The sequence below is a fragment of the Gossypium arboreum genome, chromosome 5 (genome assembly GCF_025698485.1).
Source record: "Gossypium arboreum isolate Shixiya-1 chromosome 5, ASM2569848v2, whole genome shotgun sequence".
Classification (NCBI taxonomy): domain Eukaryota; kingdom Viridiplantae; phylum Streptophyta; class Magnoliopsida; order Malvales; family Malvaceae; genus Gossypium; species Gossypium arboreum.
The window spans coordinates 86,159,765-86,178,933 of record NC_069074.1 but is presented as its reverse complement, the minus strand read 5'-3'; the positions used below and the strand labels follow the sequence as shown (position 1 = coordinate 86,178,933).

Genomic DNA, 19,169 nt, shown 5'->3' with positions numbered 1-19,169 from the left:
GGTGTTTCTTGTCATTGTTCTGACGATTTGCCAAATGTCACAAGAACTATTGTCCGAGAAGAGGCCATATCTACTCCAGTTATTCCTAGTGAACCTGTCTCTACAACTAATACTCATGGTATGATTACTCGATCTAAGGCTGGTATTTTTAAACCCAAAGCTCTGTGTGCAGCTAATATTGAACTTGAGCCGAGTTCGGTTGAGGAGGCGCTTGCTCATCCCGATTGGCGGTTAGCTGTTCAAGCTGAATATGATGCTTTGATAGCTAACTCTACATGGGAGCTTTGTTCTCTTCCTCCCGGTCGAAAAGCGATTGGTTGCAAATGGTTGTTTAAAATAAAGAAGAATCCTGATGGAACAATTAATCGTCGCAAGGCACGGTTAGTGGCCAAAGGCTGTTCACAGGTACCCGGATGTGATTTTACGGAGACGTTCAGTCCGGTGGTCAAACCTGCTACCATTCGTGTTATTCTCTCTGTTGCTGTGACCAAGGGCTGGCCACTTCGACAAGTTGATGTCAATAATGCATTCCTGAATGGTGATCTCACTGATGACATGTTTATGCAGCAGCCTCCGGGTTTTGTGCAACATGGCTCTAATGGTGAGAAGCTGGTGTGTCATCTAACTAAAGCTTTATATGGCTTAAGACAAGCTCCTCGTGCCTGGTTTGACAAGTTAAAGCAGTTCCTTGTTTCTACTGGTTTTATAATATCAAAGTCAGATGCGTCGTTGTTTGTTCGTTCTTCCTCCGATTACACTCTGTACGTGCTTGTCTATGTGGATGATATTGTTCTTACTGGCAGTTCAATTGATGGAATAGATTGTTTTGTTCAACAGTTATACAAAAAGTTCACTCTAAAGGATATGGGTGATCTTCATTATTTCTTGGGGATTGAGGTCAATCGGTTTTCCTCTGGTTGTCTTCACTTGAGTCAGTGCAAATACGTTCGGGAGCTTTTTGCTCGGGCTTCTATGTCTACTGCCAAAAGTGTTCATACACCGATGGTAAGCTCTTCCATGTTATCTAAAGATGAAGGTGAGTATCTTACTAATCCAACTGAATACCGTAGTCTTGCTGGTGCTCTTCAGTATATTGTGTTAACCCGGCCTGATATTGCATATGCTGTTAATAGGGTGTGCCAATTTATGCATGCTCCTACTAATCTACATATGGTAGCGTTAAAACGCATTCTTAGGTATTTACGTGGAACTCTTTCTTATGGCTTGCTTTTCCGGCCATCTGAGCGGCTTTCGTTGGTCGGTTATGCCGATGCTAATTGGGGGCTTAATTTTGATGATCGTCGGTCCACTACGGGGTTCTGTGTGTATTATGGTCATACACCTATATCTTGGTGTTCCAAGAAACAGCAAGTTGTCTCTCGGTCAACGGTAGAAAGGTGAATATCAGTAGTCTTCTTTGCCGCCACTAGTGATGTCGCTGGTGACCTCTTTATTGGCGAGTTAAAATTAAGCTCGAGAGATTCTCCTCTGAGTGGTGTGATAATTACGGTGCCGTCATTGTTGCGGCTAATCGATTCTGCACTCCAAGTTTAAACATGTTGAACTTGATCATTTTTTGTTCGGGAAAAGGTGGCCAGTGGAGAGTTGGTTGTTGGGGAAGTTCCTGTCTGTGACCAAGTGGCCGATATTCTCACTAAACCATTGTGCGTGTCCATTTTACTCGGTTTCGTAATTCTCTTCGTGTCGTTCCACTTGAGGAAGTTGGATGAATGTTATAGTATCTAATACGTGTGCATGTGCTTAATATGTAGTCTAGCTTTGTGGTTAGGCGATCGATTACAAAAGTTAGTAATCTGTTATATTACATTGATGCAGTTTTTAGTCTTCATCTTTCTATATAAGCATACGTTGTAAACAGATTAAGCAGAGTATGATAATTCATTACCTTGTGAGTATTATTTCTTCTTGAGTATTCTTTCACCCATCAACTTTGTGGATTGAAATATCTACAAATCTTGGACCTCTCTGTAAATAAAATCTCTGGTACCATACCATCATGCCTCAATAATTTCACTTCCATGACAAAAAAGTGAGTTTAGATCGAAAGATTGAGCATCACATCTTAGATACTGGACCTACATTTTTACCTAGTTTGCATGAGAACAGTGAGCCTATATGGATCATTCAGGTTAGATATGTTGATGAGGCATTACTTACATAGAAGGGAACAAAGCAAAGCTATCCACAACTTGGATTGCTACTAGCCATTGATCTCTCTTGTAACAAATTAACAGGAGAGATTCTTGAAGAATTAAGTAGTCTTCAAGAACTGGTTGCATTGAACTTGTCAAGAAACCTTTTTAACGGAAAAATTCTTCAAAAGATTGGGCATATAAGACAACTAGAGGTGCTTGACCTGTCAAGAAACAAGTTTTCAGGAAACATCCCGACAAGCTTGTCTAAATTAACATTTCTAAGTAACTTGAACTTGTCTTATAATGACTTGTTTGGAAAAATTCCAACCAGCACTCAACTACAGAGCTTTGATCCTTCGTCATTTTCCCATAATAGAAGACTTTGTGGTCCTCCTATTTCACCAAATTGCTCAGTGGTGGAACCACCTCCTGGCAAACCTGCAGTAGGAACTGAAGAAGATTGTGATGAGTCATGAAATGGTTTTACACTGGCATGGGACTTGGATTTGCTGTGGGTTTCTGGGGGTTTTACAGTGTTGTGTTCCTCAAGCGTTCATTGAGGCATTCATATTATCATCACACGGATAATGCAAAGGATTGGGTTTATGTTGCATTTGTTCTGCTGAAAGCAAGGTTAGTGAGGAGAATCAAAGCTCTTTCAACAAGGTAATAAATTTACTTTCATCACTCCTTAACAAAGTTGAGAAATATATCCTTAAGTAAATAACAAAGTTGTCTATTATTATTTTTCAGGTGTGATTAGAACTGCAACTGAAGGTGGTTTTTCCTGCATGTGAGAAGATCTTAATAAAAAAACTTATAAATTAATACATGTTCGCCTTTTTTATCATTTCTTTTTGATGAGTTCTAATTCCTATATATTAAGAAGAGATCTGTGATGGCTTTCTTTGACTCGTTTTGTAATACCTTTATGTTATATTTGGTTTGTATATTTATTTTTTTTTGTCAAAAAGTAATTTTGTAACACCCAATTCCGGCCTAAATGTTATGGTCATATACCCAATTTGGTCAAAAAGTAATTTTGTAACACCCAATTTTGTAACACCCATTTTTCAAGTAATTTAGGCCCGTTTGCTAGGCCCAGCCTGACCCAAAAAATGGGCCTAAAATTTTTCCCAAGCCCTACCCGGATAAAAATGCTAAAACCCGAGCCCGACCTGGCCCACCCATATTAATTTTTATATAATTTTAAAATATATGTAATACATAAAAAATACTAAAAACATCAAAAAAAATATTTCCCGACAAATTGAAAATAAATTTTAAAAATATGTATACTTGAAAAGCCTACTTTCATAATCAACCCTTAGTGAACCCCTTTGAGCCTAACAAAATGTTTCTTGATTTACCTATTAATGTTAACCAATAACTCATTTTTGATTCGTTGAGAATTGTTCCCATTTTATTGACTCTCTTTTTGTCGAGATTTGATTTGGTTAGTTGCCTAACTATATTCTTTTTCAGTAGTTAAATTATATCTTATTATCTAACATTATAAAAAAAGAAAAAAAATACATATATGTTGATTATTACTAGTTCTATGTTTGTTGAACTTAAACAGTTAATTTCATATTTTGAGAAGAAGCTCGTGTTATTCTTGATAAGTTTTCAATTGATGTAATTATTCAGCATTAGTTTATTTTTATAGTTAGGTAATTTATCAATTCAATCTCGATTCTAACCCTCTTTTTCAGCCTTTATCCACACCTTTAACCCAAGCCCCATTACAACCCTTTAAGGACCTTTTGATTTGTGTATCATATCATTTTATAGTGGTGGAGATTTGATTTTCATGCAAGCCTATGGTAATGACTTTTCATGTTTGACTATTGAGTGACTATTGAGTGTTGATTTTTTGAACCTTAAACGCTTTGAGTGATTTGAGTAAATATTTAGTGAGGATGTCAATTCTTGACAATTTTTTTATTAAAGGTAATTACTTAGATAAAGGGACATACCTGTGCTTTCATCTTTAAAAATGTTCGAGTTGGATTGTTTGAATCTTTAGTGCTCTTTTAGTTGAATTATCAATGTATTATTATTTGTGAATCATGACGAAACATTATTGATGAGAATTATAAGTTGAAAAAAGATTAATCTTAATTGTAAGTTGAGGATTTTGCTTGAGGACAAGCAAACGCTTAAGTGTGGGGATATTTGATAAACCATAAAAAAAATTCTTGATGTGTTTTTGGATGATTTATTATTTAAGTTAGTGAATTTGATGCTCCTAATCCTTTAATTTCATGTTTCTATACTTAGGTGAGCATAAGGGAGCAAAAGGAGCGAAAAAGGGGCCAAAATCGAAAAAAATGAGCTGTTTTCAAGATCCACACAGTAAGCCATTCCCACACAGGCTGAGCACACTCCTGTGTGAGCCACACGGGTTGGACACACGCCCATGTGCTAGCCCTTCTTGATATCGCTCCTTGTTTCCCAAACATGTAGAAAGAGCCAATTTTTAGGGTTTTTGAGCATTCTAAAGTTTATAAATACACACTAGAAGGGAACCTAAGGGAGGACGTAGAGAAGAACGAATATTTTACTCGAAGAACGCAAACAGATTCAACTCAAAAGCAGGATCTCCTTCAAGATTGAAGATCTCCATTCAATTTCTCTAGAAGTTTTTGGGTTACTTCATGTCTTGTTGTTTTCCTAATTTTAAGATGTTTTCTTTCCAAATTATGAACTAAACTCCCTAGATACCTAGGGAGGATGTAACCTATGATGAATCTTGTTATTTAATTTCTGAATTACATGATAAATACTTGATTTCTTGATCTCAATTATGTGTATTTATTTCATGTTTTAATGTTTTCAGGATATAAATTCATAATTGATGTACTTATTTTAGTGGAGCAAAAGTCCCTGTTTAAGAGTAGATCTGGCATAATTGAGTGAAGTTGCATGCAATCCTAGAAATAGGACGACATAAATCTACCGGATTAGGGCCAAATCTAATAGGGGAATCCGTAGATTGAGTTAATGCGACAATAGGGGTTTTAATTAGAATGAGATTTCAATTAATCAACCTAGAGTCAGTTATTTTTACTCTCGAATGAGATATTAATATAATTTAGGGATTTTTTACGGATCAAGGCAAGTGAATAAATCGTTTAATTCAGATTTAGAATAATAAGTGAAGTCTAGGTGGATTCTTTCCTGGGTATTATCTATCTCATCAGTTTTCTTCTAATATTTTCACAATTCGCTCTCTGTCGTGTTCTTAGTAATTAGTTTAATTTTCAATTAAAAACAACCCTCCAACTTATAGGCTAGATAATAAGAAGATAGTAATTACTAGTACTTTTGGTCCTCGTGAATACGATATTCCTGAATCACCATAGCTATACTACTATTCGATAGGTGCACTTGCCTTTGTCTTAATTTTAGTTAGTGTTAGTGACATCACCAGATACTGAATGGTTGAAACATATTTTTAGGGAGAAATTTTAAGATAATTAATTAAAAAAAACTACCCAAAGTTTAAAACGAAACTAACTCTATTTTACACACACAAAATTCAAACATGGGACCTCTAGGTAAGCTAAAATCTTACTACTGAACCAGCAAACTCATTCTATCATTAATTGAATGAAAATAGTATTTATGCCAGATGATCAGGGATTGAGGTTAAGATAAAAAATGGAAAAATTTTAAGGGAAAGATTCAAACCTAGAACCTCACACACACAAGCACAACAACTATCCACTGAACCAGTTTTACTCACTTTAACATGATTTTCACAATCTTAACTAAAAAATTTAGAACATGATCACTCTTCGTTTCACTTACTCAATTTCTGCTAATCCGATTTTTGGGATGTAATTGATTTATTAGCTCTAATTCCCAAAAGGTTATAAGCAACCCTAATTCTCAAAGGGTCGTGGGTGGCCTCAATTCTTAGAGGGTCATAGACATATTTTGAATATAAATTCAGTAGTCTCAATTTTCGAAGGGTCATGGACTTACTTGTGTACAAATTCGAGTATCTATTCTAATGTATACCATTGATTAATAAGGGCCGAAATGAGTAAGTAACGAAAATGATGGTAAATGACATGTTTAAAATTGAATACATTATGATATCAAACAATGAAATGTTGAAATAAATATTCAACAAGTAGATTTGGGGAAAATATGATTATTGATTCTGTGATGAAAAAGAAAAGGGATAAAGTACTTAAATTTGATATTTACTTTGCATATTTGATTTAGTTTAATCTTACTGTATTGAATTTGAATTGTATTAGCACCACTAAATATACAATACTCATCGTATGATTATATTTGTTTCTGTCCATAAATCTCAAATGAGAGTTATCATAAATTACAAATCGCCAAACATCCAACTTGACAACTCAACATAGAAAAACAATTTGTTGCCTATTTTCCATGTATATATTTGTTTTGATTATATGGCATGTATCTAGGTTGGTTTGGACGTGTTGCTTAAGTTTGATATTTTGGTATAGTTGGTACTTGACCTATAAGGTTTATAAAGTTGAATTTCATCCTTTGATCAGGAGCTAATTATGCTAGTTTATATAAGTTTAATTATGCAAATTAGTCGGTTGGGCATTGATGCATCGAATGATAAGATATGGTGTTGTTTGATTGTGTTTTGCATGTGTCAAATTGGTTAAATTGAGTTGCGTAATGCTTTGGTATATTTAAATAGGTTATGGTCATGATTTGAATGTTTTGATTCTAGGCTAATTTTCCATATAGTCTTCGAGATAGGAATAACATGTGTTGAGACCTTAAGGTTATATTTTATCATTTGGAATGTTGCATTAGGCTTGGTCTCAAGACCAACCTTATAGGTCTCCAGACAACTAGACTTATGTCTTGAGTCTGGAGACAGAGTGAGTATTGTCTCAAGACAATGGTACATCGACATAATGATCCATCCATATAATGCAATTAAGTGTTAGTTAAATGTTAGGTAATAAATGAGTTAATATTTTCTTACATTCTACATTGTGTGTAAACACCATTGAGAATAAAGAAAAATGATATTATTGTGATTAATGAAATTTTATTTAAACCAAATTTTTCAAAAAAAAAACAAGTGCAAATGATGAATAAACTTTACTTAAAACATTAAATCCTAACAACTTAATCTTAATAGAAATCAATCTCTACAGCTTTATAAGTAGATCAAAGTAAGACTCTTTAAATAATATCTTTGCTTGATCGAATAACTTCATCAATACCAATATTGTATACTGCTGCTTAATCGGCTTGGTACGTGTTTACTTCATCAAGTAATACTTGCAACAAGATACTTGCCTACGCATGAATTCCAAAGATCAGAAGAACCAGGGCAAACGAGGGTAAATTTAAATTCCTAAAAGATGATTATCGATCTACTAGAATTTATATAGGGTTTGGTTGGGGAAAGGATGAAGTTGCCCTGAATAAAATTGTAATTTTCAATTGAGTGTTACAATTTTGCTATGAAATTTCACAATTTTCCCTTTTTTAATTGCTCGAGATTTGGCTAATGTCACAACATCGTGGCATCAACTAATGCATGTCATAGCGGTGAGGTAAGAATAGAAAATGACTTTTAAGGACATCAGATTAAAATTGATATATATCAAAAGTTTTTAAATTATTTTACTTTTATTAAAATATGTGAATTTATGAATTTATTTAATAAAATATTAAAATGTATCTTTTGATATTTTATTTATTATCCTATAAATTATCATATTTGTATTTATTTAAATGATAGTTATAACATTAAAACACCTCAATTGTCATTTACTTATTATCCTATAAATTATAATATTTATTAATTTATTATATAATATAAGTATTTATCCAACCTAATCTAGAGATAAATTGCTTGGGCTTTTCAACTTTAGACATTAAAACTAAAAAAAAACAGTAAAAAAAATATAAAGGGCCATGGGTAAATTTAGAAAAAAGGGCTGCATTGAGTGCATTGAAGCAAAAACCATTAGTGAGCAACTGGAGGTGCAGCGCAGTGAGAATTAATCCACTGAGCAACTGGTGATATTATCCAAACGCCTCATCAATGAGATTGAAATTAAAAAGTGGTTCAAACACACTAAAATGGAGCTAACTAGTCATTCAAAGAAAGCCTTAGCATTTGCCATGTCACGACATTCAATGCTATTTTCTATTACCTTCCTTAAAGTTGAGTTTTTCTCTTAAAAACACTTAAAATGCATGAAAATAACATAAATTCATTACTAAATTCTAAAATCCCAAAAATTAAAAAACACTACCAAATGTATGATTTTTGAGAACTATAAAAATAAATTCCTACTCAAAAATATAAATAATAAATTCCTACTCAAAAATATAAATTTTATATATAATAGGAAGTAGGGTCGAATCCGATAATTCCATTTCTATAGTAAAAGAAAATAAAAACAAAGTCGTTTAAAATTAAAATTAAAACTATGAAAAAAATCACAAAATTAAATATATGAAAAACCAATATGACAAAAATCTAGCAAAAGGTAAAATCTTTGTTAAATTCATGAGTTTGATCATCGATGTAAAGATAATTTTAATGTTCTTTTATAAATTAATTATAGTTGTTGATGTTGCGCCTAATAACCAATCTCTTCTTACCTTGTTGATAACCAAGAGGAAGCTTGTTGAAATTATCTCTCTTATGAATAATAACCCTATAAGTTCGGGCGTAGGATTTACCTTACTGGTAGCATTAATTGAAAACGAGAGAGCCTAATTCTAGTGGACAAACATACAAGCGGGGTTCGTTTAAAATAAATCATATATCCATGTAACTTGAATTGTATACGTAATTTATACCTAATTATGCTATTCATTACAAATATTTTAAACAATTGAATACGATACCAATATTTAACAAACTTAAATATTTGATGGTGAGTAGGAGATTGATGACGAAAACAGATGGAAAATTAAATTAACTAAAACAAAAAGAAAGTCTAGTTGTCCACTAAAACTTTTCCATTGTAAAGAAATAAAAAAAAAAACATTTAAATAGCTAGAAATTACTTACCATTATCGTGGTATATATAAAACTAATTTAATACAAATATGAGATAAATAAGTATGATTTTTAAATATAAGAAAGAATACACATTTTTTATATTTATAAAATCAGATATGGCAGAAGGGAAGGCTTTTTTTTCGGGTCTTAATAACAAAACAAGCTCTTATTATTTTATGATAATTATGATGTCAGGAGGTATAGATCTCAGCTTCTTCTAGGTTATTTTTTTCCTTAAAGAATAAAAACATTAAAGAATACAAGACCCAAATGAGAAAGGCTTACTTTGTTAATTACAGACAATTGCCCCTTAATCAGTGCTTATAGTCAAAAAGTAATTGGACACATCAATTGCAATTGGAAGGTATTTTCTGATTCATATTATTGAAGAATTCAAGACCCGTTCTTCATTTGCTACAACTACACTTTTTGCTCATATGAAACTGAAGAAATTTGTGGGTGAATTAGAGTAATTGAAGGTTTAATAGGCATAACAAATTTCACCCTATCACACGTTATTGAGACATTATTCACATTGGAGTCGTAAAGTGAATATCTAAACAATAAATATTATATTATAAGTAGGAGTTTGGATAGGCTTTTTTTTAATATATTATATTATTTTATTTCAATAGATGAAAAGTAAAATGTGACCACAAGTCATTTGTCTTTGTGATAAATTATTTGATTACTATTTGAGAGTAATTGACTTTTTATAAAGAAATATATAATAGTTATCGTGAGATAAAATGAAATCATATTTGGGAAAATAGATTCGTTCTTAAGAAGATTAATGATATATTATGAGGATAGAACAATTATTATAACACAATTACTTTTCCTACTCCTTAATGAGTGCTTATGGTCAAAAAGTAATTGGAGACTTGAATTGCAAGGTATTTTCTACAACCACTCTTTTGGCTTCATATGAAACTGAAGAAGAAAATTATGGGTAAATTAAATTAATTAAAGGTTTAGTATGCCTAACAATTTTCACCCTATGACACATTATTGAGAGATTATTCACATTGGAGTAGTAAAATGATTAACTAAAGAAGAAAATTGAAAGCATAAACATCCATATTCACTAATTAGTGCTAACTATAACAAGGTATTTTACTTGTAATTTTTAATAATTTTTATTTTAATTTTTAAAAGTTGCACATCGATGTAGTTTCAGCAATTAAAAAAAATAAAAACTCGTTGATTAAAGAATAAAAATAAAAGAATGAAAGCAATTACTCTTCTTATTTTATTGTTTCATATAGTATGATTGCTCATATTCCATTAAAGTTGGGTGTTTATAAAGAGGGCTTTCCTCAGCTACTAGCATTCAGAATTACAACAACAAAGCACAATTTCATTTCCTCCTGTATTCTATTTGATGATTACGATGTCAAGTAAGAGGTCTCATAAGCTTGTTTTATTTTGTGCAATATGTTGTCTTCTTCTTCGGGAGAAATGCACCGATGCTAGGGTGTGCAAAGAGAGTGAGAGAAAAGCGCTTTTTGAATTTAAGCACAGCCTTCAAGCTATGGATTTGCCAGGCAACGACGCCCTTTCTTCGTGGAAAAGTGCGAAGTGCTGTCTTTGGCTTGGCGTCAAATGTAACAGCCTTACAGGATACGTTGAAATGCTCGATTTTAGCTTCCAATATTGGGTTGTAGCAGGTACAATTAGCCCTTCACTGCTTAAACTACATCATTTGACTTCTTTAAATTTCAACAGTAATGATTTTAATGGAAGTCTCATCCCAGAGTTTTTTGGTTCCTTGAAAAAATTGAAATTACTGGATCTCTCTAATGCTAATTTTAGAGGTCCAATTCCTTCTCTACTTGGAAATCTTTCAATGTTGGAGACTCTTAGATTGGGTGGTAACGGTGGAGACGTTACCTTTCGCCATAACTTAAAAGAAATGTATAGTGTTGGAAAACTTGAGTGGCTTTCCCACCTTTCTCGTTTGAAAGAGGTTGATCTCAGTTTCACTAACCTGAGCAATGCCAATGATTGGTCTCAAATCATTAACCATCTTCCTTTGCTTCAAAAACTAAGTCTGAGAGATTGTGATCTTCCAAGCATCTCATCTTCTTCTGTTTCCCTTACCAACTCTTTTACATCTCTCATCACTCTCGATCTCTCTGATAATAATCTCCATTCTTTTTCCATATATCCATGGCTGTTTAATGTTAACAACAAGCCAACAACCTTGTTTCCCTTAATCTCTCAAATAACCAGTTGAAAGGTCCAATTCCAGAAGATTTCGGGAACATGAAGGCTATTCAACACCTTGATCTGAGTCATAATCTTTTAAATGGATCCATAAGCAAATGCATTGGACAACTGTCCAACCTGAAAGTCTTGCTGCTTGTAGGGAATTCTTTTGATGGTGATGTGCCTTCCGAAGCTCATTTCTCAAATCTCATCTATTTAAAGGTGTTGGATTTATCCTACACTTCTTTGACTTTGAAAAATTCAACTCCGGATGGATTCCTCCTTTTCAACTGAATCAAATAAAGCTTTGCTTGTACAAGTTAGGGCCTCATTTCCCAGATTGGATTCGGACTCAAGTGGGCACTCAAACCCCTTACCTTGATACTCGTTTTGTAGATTACCTTGATGTTTCTGCTTCAGGAATATCAGATTCTCTTGCGTATTGGTTTTGGGACTCAAGTTACAGCTCAATGTACATAAACATGTCTTTCAATCAGATCAGTGGTACTTTCTGCTGCGCGGAAGTGTGTGAAAGAGTAAAATTATTGTACTAAAAAATCACACTAAGTTCAATTCCTAGGAAAGAGAGGTTGATCACGAGGATCACTTAAGTACCAAGTCTTTTCTAGCCAGAATATCTCTTTATCATAATTTAATAGCACAATAAATCACTACAATCACACTCACAAAATATGAAAAATAAATAGTAAAGAACACCAGAATTTTAACGAGGTTCGGCAAATCTTGCCTACGTCCTCGGGCACTACCAAATATATTTCACTCCAAAATACAAGTGAAACTTTACAAATAGGGAGAGAGAATAATGCCTTAAGTAGAGAATGACAAATGTGGGATGATGAGAATGAGCAATGGTTGGCCTATTTATAGTTGAGGTTCAAGGGCCACCTTGCAAAGTCCCTATTCACTTAGGGACCAAAAATTGCTATTATTCCATGCCCAATACTAAATAAATATTTGGTGCCCATAACTTTGACCTTTCTAAGGTATGGGTAGGTATGGGAAAGGCATGGGCAAGGTATGGGCAAAGAATGGGTATATTCTAATAATTTCCACCTTGAAGATTTGATTAGGCTAATCTTATCTTCACACAATTCTTTCTGCCTCTGACAACAATACTTGATAGTGCCTTCTTCAACTGTTAAACTTGCAGGATATTGATCAAGTTCAAACAATGTTCGAACTTGGTTGCTGTTACTACCTTGGTCATCATATCTGCGGGATTATCTACAGTCTTGATCTTCTGAAGATAAATTTTCCCGTTTTTAATAATTTCCCTCACAAAATGGAATCGTACATCGATATGCTTTGTACATGCATGATAGACTTGATTCTTTGCTAAATGAATAGCACTTTGACTATCACAATACACATTAATATGCTCCTGAACCAACTCCAAGGTTTTAGCCATACCTTGTAACCAAATAGCCTCTTTTACAGCCTCTGTTACAGCCATGTACTCATCTTCTGTGGTTGACAACGCAACTGTAGACTGTAATGTAGACTTCTAACATATTGGTCCTCCAGCAAGTGTAAACACATAACCGGTGGTTGATCTTCGCTTGTCCAAATCACCGATATAATCAGAATCAACGTACCCAATAACACCTTTACCAAGTGTATTATCCTGCTTGAACAGTAATCCAACATCCACGGTCTTCTGAATATACCGTAGAATCCATTTCACAGCTTGCCAATGTCCTTTTCCAAGATTATGCATATACCTGCTCACTATACTAACTGCCTGTGAAATATCGGGTCTTGTACACACCATTGCATACATCAAGCTACCCACTGCATTAGAATACGGAACTTGCAACATGTATTCTCGTTCCGTATTCGTCGAAGGAGATAGTTGTGTAGAAAGCTTGAAATGAGAAGCCAACGGGGTACTTACAGGTTTTGTCTGCTCGTTCATGCCAAACTACTGTAGCACCTTCTTTAAATACTGCTTCTGAGACAAGCTAACTCTATCATGAGCTCTATCTCTCCATATTTCCATGCCGAGAATCTTTTTAGCTTCTCCTAGATCTTTCATCTCAAACTCGAGATTGAGTTGAGTCTTCAATCTTTCAATCTCAATTTTGCTCTTAGATGCTATTAGCATATCATCAACATATAAGAGCAAGTATATGAAAGTTCCTTATTGTAGCTTCTGAAAATACACGCAACGATCAAATTTACTTCTTGTGTACCTTTGCCCTTTCATGAACTGATCAAATCGCTTGTACCACTGCCTCGGAGATTGCTTCAATCCATAAAGCGACTTTGTCAGTTTGCAAACCCAATTTCTTTTCCAGCAACCTTGAATCCATCTGGCTGAGTCATATAGATTTCCTCTTCCAAATCACCGTGTAAAAACGCGGTCTTTACATCAAGCTAAACTAGTTCAAGACCATATTGCGCAACCAAGGCTAGCAAAATCTGAATAGACGAATGCTTCACAACTGGAGAAAACACTTCATTGTAGTCTATTCCTTTTTTTTGAGCGTAACCCTTTGCTACCAATCTAGCCTTGTATCGAATTTCATTTTTACTAGAAAATCCTTCCTTCTTTGCATATACCCATTTGCATCCAATTGCCTTCTTTCCCTTGGGTAGTGTCACCCACTCCCAGGTCCTATTTTTATGAAGAGACTGCATTTCTTCATTCATTGCTTGCTTCCACTTTACACTATCAGGGTTACTTATTGCTTCTGTGTAAGTAGAATGAACATCATCATCTGCAATTGGAAGTGCATAGGCCACTATATCATCAAAGCGAGCAGGCTTACGAATCTCTCTTCTTGGCCTCCTATATGCAATTGAATCTTGTTGCTGTAGAGGTTCTTGGGTAGGAACCTCTTCATCATTTGTCCCTTCAATATTAGCTGAATCATCGTTAACCTTTTCAAGCTCCACCTGCTGCAAAGTACTACTGGTTTTGTCATCCTTTTGTGAATCTTTGTACTTCAACATGGTTGATTCATCAAAAGTCACATCTTTACTGAAAACAATCTTCTTTGTATCAGGACACCAGAGACGGTATCCTTTTACTCCATCAGTTATACCCAAGAATAATGCTTTCTTTGCTCTTGGGTCTAACTTAGATTATTTTACATGATAATATGCGGTGGAACCAAATACATGTAAAGAATCATAATCGATGTGATTTACAGTCCACATCTCCATAGGAGTTTTTCCATTTATTGCGGTGATGGCAAGCGGTTAATTAGATGGCACGCATATGTAAGCGCCTCATTAAAATTCCTTGCCCAATCCAACATTGGACAACATACATCGAACTTTCTCCAGTATAGTTCGATTCATGCATTCTACCACCCCATTCTGCTGTGGTGTATCCCAAACAGTGAAGTGTCGTACAATGCCCTCATCTTGGCATACTTGTAGAAATGGATCGTTTTTGTAATTAGTACCATTATCTGATCGAAATCATTTGACCTTTCGACCAGTCTGAGTCTCCACCATCTTCTTCCATTTCAGAAATGTATCCAAAACTTCACTTTTTCTTTTCATTAGATACACCCATACTTTTCTTGAGTAATCATCAACAAAAGTAACAAAATAGTGCATACTTCCCAAAGAAGCCACTTTGGTAGGTCTCCACACATCACTATGAACGTAGTCCAGAATTCTTTTCGTATTGTGAATTGCTGGACCAAATTTTACCCTCTTCTGCTTGCCCAGAACACAATGTTCATAGAATTCCATTTTGCAAGAATTTGCACCTTTCAACAAGCCTTGCTTCACCAATGTCTGCAAAATTTTTTCACCAGCATGTCCCAATCGCATATGCCATAATCTGGTAGCCTCTGAATCTACATCTTTTGTAGAAACTGTTGATGTTGATCCAATAACTGCACTTTCATTTAAAAAGTACAAGTTATTTCTTCTTGTGCCTTTTTATCACCGTCAATTGCCTAGCTACTACCTTTAGTAATCCATCTCTCAAAGTGATTGTGAGCCCTTTAGATTCTAGGGCCCCTAATGAGATGAGATTTTTCTTCAGGCTAGGTACATAGCGAACATCTGTCAAGACTTGGATTGAGCCATCGTGATTCTTCAATTAGACTGTACCCACTCCCATTGTCTTACAAGCACTATCATTGCCCATAAGAACAATTCCACCTTCTAGCTCTTTAAAACTAGAAAACCAGTCCTTATTAGGACACATATGATAAATACATCCTGAATCCAAAATCCACTCATCCGTTTGACATGCCATTGCCATGCCAACCAAGCTAAAGTCTGACTCCTCATCATGCTTCGCTACATATGCATTAGAAATAGCCTTACCCTTTTGTAGCTTAGGACAATTCTTTTTCCAATGCCCTTTTTTCATGGCAAAAGGCACATTCATCTTTGGCGGGTCTCCCTTTGGACTTTCCCCTTCTACTAGATTTGCTGCTATGTGAACGGCCTCTTACTGTTAAGACTTCTACAGTTGTATCTTTGTGATCTCTTTTATCTTTCTTTCAAGTCTCAAATCTATACAACGCACTACAGACTGCATCAAATGTGATCGTGTCCTTCCCATGAAGCAATGTGGTGGTAAGATGATCATATTCATCAGGAAGGGAATTCAACAACAATAATGCCTTGTCTTCATCTTCAAATTTCTCATCCAAATTTAGCAAGTCTGCTAAAATTTTATTGAATGAGTTTACATGGTCATTCATCGACATACCGGTGCATCGTGAATCGATAAAGTTTCTTTTTCATATAAAGCCTATTTTCAAGACTTTTCGTTAGAAACTTTTCTTTCATGTATCCCATAACTTCTTGATGTCTCCTCATGATGAGTACTTCTCTTTGGCCAAACATAGGCGGATTGTACCACATGCCTGTCTATTGATCTTGGCCCACTCCTTGTCACCCATCTTGTCAGGTTTTTCTTCAAGGGCTATATCTAGCTCTCGCTGACATAAGACATCCAGGATCTCACATTGCCACATACCAAAATTATTGGTACCGTCAAATTTCTCTACTTCAAATTTTGTATTTGTCACAGTAGTCCTTGCTGATGACGATACTGCTGCCATTTTTCTCCTCAATCCCAACTACTGTATATGTGAATAGTACCGTATACGTAAATAGTACCATATAAATAAATAGTATCGTATACGTGAATAGTACTGTAAACGGTCGTATTTTCCAAGTATGAATCTGGCTCTGATACCAATTGTTGCGCGGAAGCGTGTGAAAGAGTAAAATTATTGTACTAAAAAATCACACTAAGTTCAATTCCCAGGAAAGAGAGGTGGATCACGAGTATCACTTAAGTACCAAGTCTTTCCTAGCCAGAATATCTCTTTATCGTAATTTAATGGCACAATAAATCACTATAATCACACTTACAAAATATGAAAAATAAATAATAAAGAACACCAGAATTTTAACGAGGTTCGGCAAATCTTGCCTACGTCCTCGGGCACTACCAAATATATTTCACTCCAAAATACAAGTGAAACTTTACAAATAGGGAGAGAGAACAATGCCTTAAGTAGAGAATGAAAAATGTGGGATGATGAGAATGAGCAATGGTTGGCCTATTTATAGTTGAGGTTCAAGGGCCACCTTGCAAAGTCCCTATTCACTTAGGGACCAAAAATTGCTATTATTCCATGCCCAACACTAAATAAATATTTGGTGCCCATAACTTTGACCTTTCTAAGGTATGGGTAGGTGTGGAAAAGGTATGGGCAAGGTATGGGCAAAGAATGGGTATATTCTAATACTTTCCCAAATAACTCTATCCGCATAAGACTTCTAGATCTAAGCTCTAATAATTTCTCAGGACCACTGCCACTTCTTTAGACTTAGGGAATATAGGGACCATTAACCTTTCCAAAAATAAGTTTACTGGTTCAGTCTCTCCAATTTGCAATATTACCAATGAAGGTATTTTGAAATTGATTGATCTCTCAAATAATCTATTTTATGGAGTGGTTCCAGACTGTTTCGAGAGTTTCCAATCTTTAACAGCTTTGAATTTGGGTGATAATAGTTTCTCAGGCTCACTTCCAAGCTCCTTAGGATCTTTGACTTCTCTCAAAATGCTCAGTTTACGAGGTAATAAATTCTTAGGAGAATTACCTTCATCTTTACAGAATTGTACAAGGTTAAAATTTTTGGACTTGAGTGATAATGAATTATCAGGAGAAATACCTATTTGGATCGGCCAAAGGCTTTCATCGTTGGTTTTTCTTAGCCTTCAAGGGAACCAGTTCAGGGGAAGGATTCCCCATCAACTTTGTGGATTGAAATATCTACAAATCTTGGATCTCTCTGTAAATAAAATCTCTGGTACCATACCATCATGCCTCATTAATAATTTCACTTCCATGGCAAAAAAAGAGAGTTTAGATCGAAGGATTGAACATCACATCTTATATAATGGACTTGTATGGTTCTTTCAAGTTAGGTATGTTGATGAGGCATTGCTTACATGGAAGGGAACAAAACAAAGCTATCCACAGCTTGGACTGCTACTAGCCATTGATCTCTCTTCTAACAAATTAACAGGAGAGATTCCAGAAGAATTAAATAGTCTTCAAGAACTAGTTGCATTGAACTTGTCAAGAAACATTTTTACCGGAAAAGTTCTTCAAAAGATGGGCATCTAATGAAACTAGAGGTGCTTGACCTGTCAAGAAACAAGTTTTCAGGAAACATACCAACGAGCTTGTCTAAATTAACATTTCGAAGTACCTTGGACTTGTCTTACAATGACTTGTCTGGAAAAATTCCAACCAGCACTCAGCTACAGAGCTTTGATCCTTCATCATTTTCGCACAATAGAGGACTTTGTGGTCCTCCTGTTTCACCGAATTGCTCAATGGTGGAACCATCTCCTGGCAAACCTGCAGTAGGAGGTGAAGAAGATTCTGATGAGTTCATGAAATGGTTTTACACTGGCATGAGACTTGGATTTGCTGTGGGTTTCTGGGGGTTTTGCAGTGTTGTCTTCTTCAAGCGTTCACGGAGGCATTCATATTATCGTTACTTGGATAATGCAAAGGATTGGGTTTATGTTTCATTTGTTTTATTGAAAGCAAGGTTAGTGAGGAAAGTCAAAGCTCTTTTAACAATTTGTATAAGGTAATAAATTTACTTTCTTCGCTCTTTAATAAAGTTCTTTCAACATTGACAAATATATCCTTGGTAAGTGTCAAAAATAACATATTTTAGCCTCATTCTTAATGTAATTTTGGGTGATTATATGATGTTGGTTGTGAATTATATACTCCTAATCCTTTGTGTTCATGTTTTGATACTTAATAGAGCACTTGAGAGCAACGAGAGTGAAAAACGAATAGAAATAGAACATTTGAGCAGTCCAAAAGCTAAACATATGCAGCAAAGTTCCATACAGGTAGACCACACAGTCATGTGACTCACATAGACATATGGCTAGGGATTGTGGATTTCAGGAACCATGTGCACTGACAGTTAAAAGTTACAATTTTTATGTTTTTTGGCACTTTAAAGAAGGTATCAATAAAGAAATCTAATAGGAGACAACAACCGTCTTAGTTTAGCATGAAGATAACTCAAAAAACACCATTGAAGTTGATTTCTGAGCAATTCTCCATCAAGATTCAAGAGTCCAAGTTGAGTTCCAAGGGAATTATTATGGATTTATTTTATTTCAGTGGTTATATTGTATTTTTGGTTTTTATTCTTGCAAGTACGAACTAATTTTCTTAAAATCTCGGGGAGATGGACTCTAGAATAGATTT

At 34.8% G+C, this 19,169-nt stretch overlaps 2 protein-coding genes across 2 annotated transcripts; both read left to right on the top strand.

Annotated features, from left to right (window-relative positions):
• Window positions 1–10,591: 10,591 nt before the first annotated feature.
• On the top strand, window positions 10,592–18,053 carry LOC108458784 (receptor-like protein EIX2). Its single transcript, XM_053027627.1, has 4 exons — window positions 10,592–11,383; window positions 11,434–11,631; window positions 11,830–11,881; window positions 17,383–18,053. The coding sequence occupies exons 1-4, from the start codon at window positions 10,592–10,594 to the stop codon at window positions 18,051–18,053; spliced, it is 1,713 nt and encodes a 570-aa protein (XP_052883587.1).
• LOC108458785 (receptor-like protein EIX2) lies at window positions 18,053–18,823 on the top strand. The gene is made up of 2 exons (XM_017758180.1): window positions 18,053–18,486; window positions 18,712–18,823. The coding sequence occupies exons 1-2, from the start codon at window positions 18,053–18,055 to the stop codon at window positions 18,821–18,823; spliced, it is 546 nt and encodes a 181-aa protein (XP_017613669.1).
• The last annotated feature ends 346 nt before the right edge of the window (window positions 18,824–19,169 follow it).

Excerpts from the sequence above, each read along its gene's own strand:
- LOC108458784 (XM_053027627.1), top strand. The coding sequence starts at position 10,592 with ATGTCAAGTAAGAGGTCTCATAAGCTTGTTTTATTTTGTGCAATATGT. Across the intron at positions 11,632-11,829 it reads CAAATCTCATCTATTTAAAG|GAATATCAGATTCTCTTGCG; the intron begins GTGTTGGATTTA and ends TTTCTGCTTCAG. Across the intron at positions 11,882-17,382 it reads GACTCAAGTTACAGCTCAAT|ACTGTTTCGAGAGTTTCCAA; the intron begins GTACATAAACAT and ends GAGTGGTTCCAG.
- LOC108458785 (XM_017758180.1), top strand. The coding sequence starts at position 18,053 with ATGAAACTAGAGGTGCTTGACCTGTCAAGAAACAAGTTTTCAGGAAAC. Across the intron at positions 18,487-18,711 it reads TTTGTTTTATTGAAAGCAAG|AGCACTTGAGAGCAACGAGA; the intron begins GTTAGTGAGGAA and ends GATACTTAATAG.